The sequence below is a fragment of the Strongylocentrotus purpuratus genome, unplaced genomic scaffold (genome assembly GCF_000002235.5).
Source record: "Strongylocentrotus purpuratus isolate Spur 01 unplaced genomic scaffold, Spur_5.0 spur5_scaffold_4, whole genome shotgun sequence".
Taxonomy (NCBI): domain Eukaryota; kingdom Metazoa; phylum Echinodermata; class Echinoidea; order Camarodonta; family Strongylocentrotidae; genus Strongylocentrotus; species Strongylocentrotus purpuratus.
Genome location: NW_022145610.1, coordinates 19797544 through 19810596, shown reverse-complemented (window position 1 = coordinate 19810596; position 13053 = coordinate 19797544). Strand labels below are relative to the sequence as shown.

The 13053-nt window shown below is 38.3% G+C and overlaps 1 protein-coding gene across 1 annotated transcript in view; it reads left to right on the top strand.

Moving 5' to 3' along the window:
- Nucleotides 1-1891: 1891 nt before the first annotated feature.
- The window catches only part of LOC414744 (receptor for egg jelly 4), a 53560-nt gene continuing 42398 nt past the window's right edge, over nt 1892-13053 (top strand). Inside the window, exons 1-6 of the mRNA XM_030997532.1 lie at nt 1892-2539; nt 4354-4567; nt 4837-5055; nt 5641-5823; nt 7001-7975; nt 8604-8759. Of these exons, the coding sequence (XP_030853392.1) occupies nt 1907-2539; nt 4354-4567; nt 4837-5055; nt 5641-5823; nt 7001-7975; nt 8604-8759 (2380 nt within the window). The 5' untranslated portion in view covers nt 1892-1906. The remainder of the gene's footprint in view (nt 2540-4353; nt 4568-4836; nt 5056-5640; nt 5824-7000; nt 7976-8603; nt 8760-13053) is intronic.

The following is a 13053-nucleotide window of genomic DNA, read 5'->3' as shown; positions in this document are numbered from 1 at the left end:
TAGCAGATGAGAATTGAGAATGACTGAGAATGAGATTGAGAATGAGATTAATAATTAATAGAGTAGATCTAGGTCTAGATCTATAACAATAAACTTGGTTGGTGGACGATTGAATTGGACCCCTCCAAATCCCATTTTAACAATAACACTAACTCAGAGTTAGAGTCTAGATCTAGAAGTCTAACTCTAAGTTCTAACTAGACCCTAGTCTAGATCTAGATCTAGTACTAAGTAAGCTAGACCCTAACAAAGTTAGACTAGATCTATTTCCGTTCTCTTTGAAATAAAAACAATTCTGGCAATTTTGTTGAGTAGTCTAGATAATAGATCTAGACCAGTAGACCTAGTCTAGATCTAGTTCTAACGTTAGAGGTCTAGAGTCTAGATCTAGGTCTAGTAGATCTAGATCTAGATCAGTACAGTAGATGATATCTAAAATCTAGTCTAGACTCTAGATCTATAATTCTGTTCTGATGAGATAATTTGGAATAGGAGGTCAGTGTCAGACTCAGAGTCGGACTGTCTACTTTGGGGTATCAGACCGCCCTCCCCCCCCCCCCCCCCCAAGCCAACTGTTGTCCATAACTAGCATTGGGCCTAGAACTAGTACAAGTAGAAGTCTAGTACTAGATCTACATAGGGTCTAGGCCTACTAGTACTACCATAACTCTGGACTGGAGAGCCTCGGCATGTGAGCAAATTATAGATCCAGATCTAGATCTAGACTCTACAATTCTTTTTTTTTTTTTTTGAGTGGCCTAGATCTAGATCTAGACTACACTTGAATGCAGCAGCAAGATTGGAGATTGTTTCTAACCGGTGAAGATAGTGAGGTAGTTATGTGTAGGAGGTCAGTGACAGACTACTTTGGGGTATCAGACCGCCCCCCCCCCCCAAGCCAACCAACTGTTGTCCATAACTAGCATGATCTAGGCCTAGATCTACCACATACTAGCATAAATCTAGAGAGCCTCAACATGTGTGCAAATACATGTAGATCTATACTCTACAAATTTTCTTTGAGTGGTCGAAAAACACTTGATGAAATTGACGAGGAAATTATCATTAATAATAATAGGAGAGCAACCTGGTAACTTGACAACCAAGGCTTAATACTGTTTATGAAAGACTACAAAGAATTGGTTTGTTTTTGCTTTAACTTTATTGCTCTCAGTGAAATTTTGTATTGAATCTTGATAAAGTAGACTACCGTATGATGACTTTCATGTTTTTCCATTGATTTGGATAAAACACTTTCATTGTGATTGAGAGCAGGGAAAACCCTTCTGTTTTCCTATTCTTTTTCCACTTTAAACAGTATCTCATAAATTTCTGGTCAATCATATAGGTTGTACATGTACACTGTACATGTATAATTGTAGGTCAATTGAGACAATAATATGAAAACATGGCTATGCCATGTATGCTGTGAGCCATTCATCTGTCCATCTACTGATCCATTTTTTATTTATTTGTTTAATAATCATTCAGTTTGTATATAGATATGCGACGAGACATTGGTTACAAGACTAACAAATTTAAAAGTAGGGTCTAAATGATGTACATATAAATGAATATAAGATCAATTTATTTTGTGAAAAAAAATATCCTTATAGTCTAGGTCTAGTGCTTCTTTACAGACACAACCAAAATCTATTCAAAGGCTTTTGAAAACGGGTGTTTGAAAACATTTTAACAAATATGGAGCTTTTCTTATCACTGAAAGAGTAAGATTCATTTTTGAATTTTTTTTTTCTCCATTTAACATTGAAGTACTAGATTGATATCAACACTGCTTTTATTGTTGGTGTTTGTATCTTTTTAGAGTGTTTATTTTTGTTTATCTAAGTTGTAGAAAATAAGGTTTGTAGATCCAAATGGTATTCGATTGTAGCTCCATGATTTTATGACATTTTCTCCATGTTTTCTCTCCCCCTCAGATTTGTTTACAGTGAGCATCCCCTCTCTTTTGGAAGTGAATCAAACATTTGAAATTGCCTTCTGGACAGACTTTCCATTTTTCTTTGAGTGCTACTGGGACTTCAATGACAACATTATCTACATTGCAAATGCCACTGATCTTCAGGAACCGCTAATACACAAATATACACAACCAGCTGCATACAACATTTTAACAAACTGTTGTATGGCAGGCCAACTGGAAGCCCACTTCTCAGAAGTTTTGGTCTATTCTGAGATATATTATGAAATATGTTCCTATAGAAGTGTGAATCTGACCTATAACTATGACATTTACATCCTTGGAGAGTCAGATCTTTTGATCTTCAATCACCATGAGTTTCCAGATCCATTGTATTATTATATGGAACTTGATGGTTACCCGGTCTTTGATGAGGTATTCTCCTATGGTGCACTGCAAAATGATGACCTGTATGCGGTGCTCTTGGACACTTTACCATTTCCCATGGAACTTCAAAACATCATTGGATTAGGACCACACAATGTGTCTGTGACTGTTTACAGTGAGATTAACAATACAGCAGTGTATTGTGAGTCACAAATCAAGTTTGTGGAACTAGTAAGTATAATTCATTATTATCTATATATGGGTTCCAAGTGGTATAATAAATCAGTGTATTCAATATCTTTAGCGCAGTACTCTGATGTCTGACCAGTATTGTTTTTGTTTTGCTCATTCATACAATAACGTCAACTATCGATATCGATATCATCGCAATATCACACAAAAACAAAGCCACATTCAGTCAAAAAAAATTATTTCACTTGGCAGACTATTAAAGATAATAATGATAATGATAATATTGTATGGCTTTGTTTTTGTGTGATAAAAGAATATATTGCTCTCGCTAAGACTCGTCCGATATTGTCATATCTCAAGCAATATATTCTTGTATCACACTCAAAGCCATCCAATATTATATAATTATTGATGGATGATCAAGAAGTGGATTTTTATCAAAAGAAGTAAGCAGAGGAGGTACACTATACTATTCATTTTTAAAGTTTTGTCATTTTTAAAAAGAAAACTTTCATTCAGGCTATTCATATCCAGGGTTGGGTGGTAAATACCGGTGGCGGTAATTACCGGCGGTAAATACCGTCCGGTAAATAAGATGCGCGTCCGGTAAATATGTAAAAAACAGGAAATATGATTTTAATTCTCTATTTATTCATAATTTTACTTGTTTTTAGCCTCATAACTGAAAATATTGTTCTGAAATAATTAGCAGCACAATACTCATAGTAGAAACACACAAACAGATTTATAAAATCCTCACTGCATACATGTACACACCCAAATGGCATTTTGTTCACATGCTAATTAATAGGTATTCATGAATATGGTAATTAGCAACTGGGAACCAAAACATTCATACAAGTTACTTTTATTGTAAAGTTTAAGATATTTGAATAAAATCAGTGAAAATTTGAACAAAATTGGGCAAGGAATAAGGAAATTAAAGCTTTTTTAAATCACTAGATGACATCATTTGTGGACAACTCTCCATGCCTTTTGTACATCAAATTTCATGTTTTTCCTTCTTTCTTGTGGTTGAGATAATAGAATGCAAAATGATATTCTACTTCACATGTTATGAAATCCGATCAAGCACACAAATAAATAGGAAAAAACGAAAGAATTGTGAAATTTGATGTACAAAAGGTTCCTTGCCCGATTTTGTTCAATTTTTCACTGATTTTATTCAAATATCTTAAACTTTACAATAAAAGTAACTTAGTATGAAGGTTTTGGTTCCCTTTAATGAAGAACAACATATCTAGATTAGGTGTATATTTGGTATCTTTTTCCTGTATTTTTTTCCAGCATTACATAATTACAGACATAGACAAACACACAAACAAACACACACACACACAAATAGTACACACAAGAGCAACCATACTCACCAACATTGTTATTATGTTCAAAATTGGACAATCCCTATGAACAAGTGAGTGGAAAAATATATTTCCCGGTAAAAAGTGGTAAATACCGGTAAAAAGCGGTAAATACCAGTAAATACCGCTTATTCCCAACGTCCGGAAAATAAGCCGCCGAAGCGGGAAATATGCCAACCCTAATCCGAATGATAAGTGCCAGATAGAAAGCTTAAAACTATGTCTTTGATTTTCTAGTACCAATCAAAAGTTTTATTATAAGATAATAATGAAGAGATTATATTGGAAAAAAGTATACACAGAGATTTTGTAAGATTTCATTCTGGTAGTGCAAGCAAATTTGTTTTGTATAGTGCTTGGAGACTTATATAGACGGTAATAGATTCATTTTTAAGAGATGAAGAGGGAAATGTATGAATTGGTCTGTTGGATGTTATATGTTAATTGTGTTTTGTTCATTTCGTTCACCAGATTACAGGAATGGTGTTTTATATCAGTGAGTATTTCGTTCAGACCAACAATCCTTTCATTGGCTCTCTTGCTGCGGAGTCTGGTTGGCCTGCTCTCATTGAATGGAGTGCCTATAATGAAGATACGTTTGAACTAGAATTCTACTTTGATTCCTACCGCCAAGCTAGAAGCCCAGATGAAGTGGATGAAGTGTGGTTGTTTATTTCGAAGCCAGGTAAAGAAGACATCCTAACTTCTATTTTTATTTTGTCCAATTCCTATAAGAAAAGCTACATAGTACATTTCACTTGCTCTTTTGTGTGTTTAATGTTGTCTTTTATTCATTGTATACCATGGTAATTGTATAAGAACATTATAAAATGTATTTTCCAAATTTTAAAAGCTTACCGGTATGATTTTCATAATTAGAAAGTTTTTAGAGTATGCAAATAAATAATGAAAGTAATTAATACAAATCTTGTATGTAACTTATTTGGAACACAGGAAACTATACTCTGAGAGCAACTATGTACCATGAGATTAACGAGGCTTCAGAGTATACCACCATCATCGTTGAAAACCCTATCACTACGCTGGATATATCCCTCAATGCACCACTTCACTATCCCCTGGAGGATACACTTCAGATGTTTGTTAACTATACAAGTGATGGAATACCCACTGACATTCACGGTGACATAGATTATGGAGATGGAACTATAGGTTGGTGACCTTTTCCAGCATTTAATATCTAATGGACGTATTGTATTAGGAGGTCGAGCACACTTGCACCCCCAATCCCCCCCCCCCCCCCTCCCCAACTCTTTTCAATTCTCTGTGATCTTGGGGAGTTAGCCCTTAAATATTTGTCTGTAACTGATGTAAGTCAGTGCTGGACAAACTCAGATATAAACTGTATGTATACATCTTGGAAGATTACCAGTACCATCAGAGAATTTTTTTAATTAAATTTACCTTTGCTCCTCCAGCAGTCCCTACTGAAATAGTGGTGACATTTTCCCAATCTGACTCAGTGAAATTTGCATGAGATCCCAGTATTACTGTTTATGTCATATGGTCCCTCCAATTTACAGTAATGCTATAAACAAGATGGAATGTGTACATCTACTTTACATTACATTAGAATGACTGTATATTTTGGCCAACACCATTAAATGCCCATTTATAATTTTTGTGATTTCTAAGGTTATTAATTGTGTGTTCAATATGAATAGTCTTTCTTTTTCTTCAAAATCTTGTTAACTAGCCTGAATTGCACAATTCACATTTTTGTCATCAATTTATCAGAATGGTGGGAACCAATTCCATCTGAGCCAGACTACAGAAATTTGACTTTCAACCACCTATATGCCGTCCCAGATTTGTACACAGTCCAGCTTTTTCTCTACAATTATGTGAGCAGTGTTCATTACGAATGGTACGTTGCTGTGTTGGAAGATATTGAAGATCTCGCAATAGATAGCTTCTCAGGTAAGACAAAAAAATTCTAATAAAATGTATACAACAATTATAGCCTTGTACATCAGAGTACATGCGTTTCATGTGGATTTTGCCCAAATATATAAAAGCAGATATAGAAGTGATATCGTACACAAATATCACCTACAGTGTAGAAAGATTGGAAGATACGTACTGCATGGAACTAAAATAATTTTAGGTTGCAATAACTTCAGTTTACTCCTTTTGGCTACTTTTGGCTCCTTTTAACTCCTTTTGATAAAACATATTGATATCTAAAGTAGATGTAAACATATTGCACAGAAAACCCAAAACCATCCCTTACTGTCTAAAAGATAGATATATCTTTTTTAAATAAAGTTATTGTATATGAGAAAATGTGAAATGTGGTTAAATACTGAGCCAAGTGGACTAAGAGTCCCTATTCTGCATAATACCATGGACCTAGCTACTATGAATGGACATTCAACGAAGCAGTCCCTTGGAACCTACATGTACAGTATGAGCTCCACCGCTATAGGTTTAAATTTTGCGCCGATCCAAAAACCCATTGTGTGGTCCCACCCCGATCTGACAGCTGGATGTGATCACTTGCGCAATCTTGCATGAGCGGCGCCTACAGCGATCCTTGCAGGCGCGTAATTTTGGGTTGTTCGCTGCTCCTACAAATCGTTAAGAACCTAGTCTTAAATAGTATAAGCAAAATGCAGACGTAGCATAAGCAAATATATTTTTGTCTCGCGCCTGTTATTTCATTCTGTCATTGCTTTCAGCGCTGTATTCACTCACAATTATTATTTATTTCGCTGTGCTTGTCCGTATTGTAAATGTTCCATGATACCAATAATGTATTGTGTGAATTAAGCGACTCCGCTGATAGAGGGCGGCCAAATTGCGGCAGGTCTCATTGGACCAAAGGCCCGGCCCTTATCGAAGCCTATTAGAACATGCCGCAGCTTCGCAGTCAGACCTTAAACAAATTGAGAGTAAAGTAAGACATAAGAACAGGTATGGTAGCTATCATTAGTTTGACTACTCTCGCCATCAAAAGTCCATTCGTAGTAGGTCCATGGTGTAACAATGCAAGCTACACATTGTAAACATTGGGCACACAAACAAATTTTTCAGGTATTAACATTGATCGTTTAATGCACATTGCCTGATTTTGATTTTTTTTTCTCATGATAAGGTGAGGATGGGACTTGGACTGCCATCCTACCAATAGAATTTCCTGTGATATTGACTGCTCAACCTCTGAAAGGGACCATAGAGCTGTGTGAATGGAATGTAGGGGGATATCTCTTTAGCTCAACCAACCCCACTATACTGTATGAATTCAATGCAGAAGGGGTCTATGATATTGAGGTCTATGCCACAAATGCATTTTCCAGTGGCAGAGCTAGCACGAATGTGACCGTCCTGGAGAGCATTACAGGAATATATCTCATCAACGATGGACCCGTCATGGAAGCAGATGCAGTTACATTTGTCCTCTTCTCCTACCAGCTTGGATCAAACTCTTTATTTGCCTTAGATTATGGAGACGGAACCTCAGAAACTCTCCAGGAACCCCGGATCCAAGAAAATGTCACCATGTACATTCCTTCTGACCTTGACTTGCCTTTCAATCCCAGGGAGTACTTTTCAGTCAGAGTGGAGCACACGTACGTTTCGGCTGGATCGTATACTGCTACTGCTTCTGCTTCCGATGCAGTCTCCATCAGGCATGCAATGTCTGATGCATTTGTCCAAGCCTCACCCTGCTTTTTACCCAACATGCATATATTGGATGGTGAAAGCAGCTACAGCTTGGCGAAACAATATCATCGACAGAAAAGATTTCAGTTTGCTGCAGAAGTCAACATAGACTGTGTCATGGCTGCAAGTACTCATTATGAGTGGCTGGTATTCAAGCTCAATGATGTATTCACAGTGCCAGTGGATGAGAACCTTTATCAGCTACCGGCTTCAATCAGGACTGATCTCACAACACTCTATGTACCTGCATTCACACTGGAATATGGAACGTATGTGTTCAGACTTCATGTCACTATTAACTTAAGAGATGGATCTGTAGGTGTGAACAAGAATGATCAGACTTATATCAGAGTGGTAGAGTCTCCTCTTTATGCTGTCATCAATGGGGGTAGCTCGAGAGCTATTGGTGAGTGTCTGTCAACTATTTTACTCAACGCTTCCAGGCCTTGTTTCTTAAAACTTCTTATCATTAACAAATGATAAAATTCAATGACAAATTAGCTCTCGGCTATTCAGGTGTCACAATTTCAGGAGCTTATAATAAACAGTTGTCATGGATAACAAGTTTTATTAAACAGGGCCCAGATTGTTTAGTAGAAAGTAATGAAATACACATTAATGAAATTAATGTGTAGCTCACATGGAACAGTATTGATGTAAATGGTGATAATTTCAATTACAAAAGTCACCTAAACAACTTCTGTTATCATTTTTGATTTACCTGAAAAACTTGACTTATAGAAGTTTGGGAGGTTACTGGTACTAACATGTACTGTATGTATGTTTATTTTTCAGCCCGAGAAGAATAATTTTACCTTTGCTGCCTACAGTGTACTTTGAATTTACAATGTACATGTAGGTGAGACTCTACTGCATGCTTCATGAAAGGAAAATAACTTTTTCTATCATACAACAGCATGTTAATCAGGGAAATCAGATGTCCAATGATAGTGTTTGACAAACAAAACACTGCATTTGCATTGTCCATGGATGCTTGACTAAATTATCATAAATTCTCATTTCATTTTTAACAGGCTGGTATCGTGACATTTATATGGATGGTTCATTGTCTAAGGATCCAGATGTCGATGGAAATCAAGACGGTCTTCTTTTCAGCTGGTTCTGCCGGAGATCCAATGAGACATTCCCATCTAACGATGACCTGCTCTTACTTGTGAATCAGCCATCAGGTTAGTGCTAAAGTCCTTATATGCTACCTTGATCTTCTTACAGGTATAGACCAGTTTGGAACGCCCCCCTCTCAAATAATGAAATGGATAATAATAAATGGAGTAATACGTGATGATACCAAATCTGCTGAGGGCCGCCTACTAATTCGTCCTTGTTTTCACGAAGTGACGGTAGTGAGGAAAATCGTAACGCAAAGTGAATGCAATTTTTTTTCACTACCGTCACTTCGTGAAAACAGAGACGAATTGATATATTTGGTAAATTATTATATCTACTAGCAGGACCCGCGGAAATCCGCGGGATTCTAGAGGGGGGCGGGGGTGTAAATAGATATATAGAGACTGTCTAAATTAAAACCGCCAAGAACTTTATTTGCCATTCAGGCCATTAAGAAAATATACATGTTTAGCGTCCCCGCCCGCTTCCTTTTTGGGGGCCGCCTCCTATTTTTTTTTTTTTTTTTTTTTTTTTTAATTTATTTTTTTTTTTTGAAAGAAAAAAAACATGAAAAGTACAGCTAAAATGTATTTCTGATTTAAAAAAAAAAAAAAAAAAATTGTCGGCCGCCATCTTGAAAAATAGCCCGAATGTCAGGGAAAATGTACGGAGCGGCCATTTTGAAAAAAAAAAAAAAAAAGGGCCTCCTCCTCCCCATTTTTCGAAAAAACAGGACGCTAAACATGTTTTTTTAAAAATTTGGCCTTATATAAAAATTAAAAAAACGATCCAACTGTACCAGTAGTTATTCTTTAAGCCACTGGAACTGCGTAGAGTTCCGTAGTGTGGCGTACCGACTATGCAGAAATTAGGCTGCGTATTAATGGGAAAATAGTCCCTGCGTAGGTTATGCGTAGGCTGGCGTACAGGTTTGCTTATGGTTGCTTACTGTGTGGAAAGCTTTTACTGCTTTGTCGATCTGGCGTAGGGTAGCGTACTGTTGCGTAGGCATGTAGCGTAGTGTTGCGTAAAAAGGCGTACTTTCTGCGTCGAGTTTCTACGCCGAAAGTACGCAAAAAAAATTAAACATGTTGAATTGTTTTCGTTCATCTTGCGTACCCCTTTCCGTCCCTCAGCATATAGTAACGTAGGCCAGCGTAGTTGGTACGCAACACTACGCAACTCTACGTATTGACCCCACGCCAATTAGTGACCCGCAAGTGTCACAAATAAAGTATTAAAAATATGCTTATCTGACCCTAATTAAACGCCTAACCCCCCCCCGAGCTTTCGGGGGTTTATGGCCCCTTGAAACCTGTGGACCCCACGCCTACATTATATATACACTCAACTCGCTGCGATCTGATCTCTCCCCCCCCCCCCAACTTTGCAGAACGTAACCCCCGAGCTTTTGGGGGTTTATTGCCCCTTGAAACCCGTGGACCCCACGCCTATATTATATATACACTCAACTCAGGAACCGTGGAAATCCAAGGGATTCTAGAGGGGGGCGCAGGCAAAAAATTAAGTTTTTCATTTCAGGGGCTCCATTTCAAATTTTTGGGAAATTTTCGGGGGCTACTTTTTCAACTTTCGGGGGCTCTTTTTTCTGGGGCTACTTTTTCATTAATTCATAAAAGGATAGGCCTACACTTTGTTGAGATTTGTTTAGTAGGCTAAGGACAGGTTTCAGGCTTCCTACTTCATAATTGCCTATTTAAAAAAAAAAAAAAAAAAAAAAAAAATTCTAGTTCAATAACTAAGATTTCATGCATTGATTTGATGCAAGAACTGTAACATAATAGACCCTAGATCGTGATTATTTCTGACCATGAATTTCGATAATCATTTTTCAAAGTAAAATTTTCACAAGAAAATCAGACAGTCGTTTAAAAACGTAGACATTAGTAATACTTTTACTAATTCTAAGCTCAGGTTTCGTAAATCTATTCACGATACTATATTGAAATCGCGGCAATAATGATGCAAACCAACAGATAACAATTTCAAAGTGTCGAATCTCTTCGACTCGAGCTCAGCTCAGCTGAATTCACACACACTGCACAGGGCCCTGCACAGCAGCAATGCACTGTGTGTTGACTGAAGGCAGCGTGCGACTGAACTGTCAGTCCAATGGTTTTCTTGTGAAAACTTTCCTTTAGAAAATGATAATCAAAATTTAGTATGTATGGCCGTAGTAATCACAACATAAGCTTTCATTTCATACCTCCATTCACGAAAACTATATAAAAATCGCGGCAATAATGATGGAAATAGGTCCCTAAGTTTGGACGGGGACGGGAAGCTTCGTGCGTATCTCTGTGGCTTGTGCAGCTACTACAAAGGATATCCTATAGAAGGATGCTTTACTCGGGTAATCCCGACCCTGTGCATAGTGCATTTAATACGCAACTTAATGTGAGTGGATAGTCATCGGTCGTGTGTCTACGGATGTTATGTTGAATATCCATGAGGTATCTCTGTCGTCACGCATATCCTGCATTATGCATATCGCGTCTGTTTTCGCCCTGGACGTCGACACGGAGGAGGACCTCGGGCGGAGTATAGCCAATTCCACAGAGTAGACTCTCCCGCGGACGATGGCACCGGGCACGGGTACCCCGAGGGGAGGGTTCAGGAGGAGATAGCTGCACCAACTTCGGTCGGCGATCTCATTATAAAACAATAGAATACAAAGGCTCGCGGAGACGTCGCGCCCCCCGCGGAACCTTAGCGTATTATTATTATAGACTAGCAGGACCCGCGGAAATCCGCGGGATTCTAGAGGGGGCGGGGGTGTAAATAGTATAGTTACTGTCTAAATTGAAACCACCAACAACTTTATTTGCCATTCAGGCCATTAAAAAATATACATGTTAAGCGTCCCCGCCCGCTTCCTTTTTGAGGACGCCTCCTATTTTTATTTTTTTTTTTGAAAGAAAAAAAACAGCGTCCCCGCCCGCTTCCTTTTTGGGGGCCGCCTCCTATTTTTTTTTTTTTTTGAATTTTTTTATTTTTGAATTTTTTTTGAAAGAAAAAAAACATGAAAAGCACTGCTAAAATGTATTTCTGATTTTAAAAAAGAAAAAAAAAATTTTCGGCCGCCATCTTGAAAAATAGCCCGAATGTCAGGGAAAATGTACGGAGCGGCCATTTTGAAAGAAAAAAAAAAGAAAAAAAAGGGCCTCCTTCCCATTTTTCAAAAAAACAGGACGCTATAAGCATGGTTTTTTTTAATTTGGCCTTATATAAAAATTAAAAAACAATCCAACTGTACCGGTAGTTATTCTTAAAGCCACTGGAACTGCGTAGAGTTCCGTAGTGTGGCGTACTGACTACGCAGAAATTAGGCTGCGTATTAATGGGAAAAAAGTCCCTGCGTAGGTTATGCGTAGGCTGGCGTACAGGTTTGCTTATGGTTGCTTACTGTGTGGAAAGCTTTTACTGCTTTGTCGATCTGGCGTAGGGTAGCGTACTGTAGCGTAGGCATGTAGCGTAGTGTTGCGTAAAAAGGCGTACTTTCTGCGTCAAGTTTCTACGCCGAAAGTACGCAAAAAAAGTACGCATAGTTGGTACACTACGCAACACTACGTATTGACCCCACGTCAATTAGTGACCTGCCAGTGTCACAAATAAAGTTTTAAAAATATGCTCATCTGACCCTAATTAAATGCCTAAAACCCCTGAGCTTTCGGGGGGTTATGGCCCCTTGAAACCCGTGGACCCCACGCCTACATGTATATTATACACTCAACTCGCTGCGATCTGATCTCTCCCCCCCCCCCCCCCCCCCCCACTTTGAAGAACGTTTCTTGGAGCCTGCATGTAACATGCATGAATGGTGCATGGTGATGCAGATTTTCTTTCTGCACCCGCCCCCCCCCCCCCCCCCCAAACGATTTTACTCATTACGTAACTGTTTTGCAATGCATGAAGTCACATACTTCTCTCTGGTTGAGTACAATTCATAACCTTATTTAAAATTAATGCTTTCTCTTAATTTACTGTAGATATGGCTGAGTAGACGTAGAGTCGGTGGACAAAATTATGGCACTTCGGCCCGCACGCTGTTGTGTTGACGGGTTCTTCAATGAATGGATAGACGTATGTGTAATTGTATAGTTGTACGATTATTGGCCTGCTTGGCCCCCCATACTCTTCGACTCTACCTCACTCAGCCAAAGTACTCATGTTTATTCATGAGGCCGCTAGCCTAGCGTTACTTCGCACCTTCGTACGCTACCCACGGCCGACACAGCGCAGCACCACCGTGTACTGTATGTATGTGTGTGTAGATCTGAAGGCAGCTTGCGACTGAATTGTCAGTCCAATGGTTTTCTTGTGAAAACTTTCCTT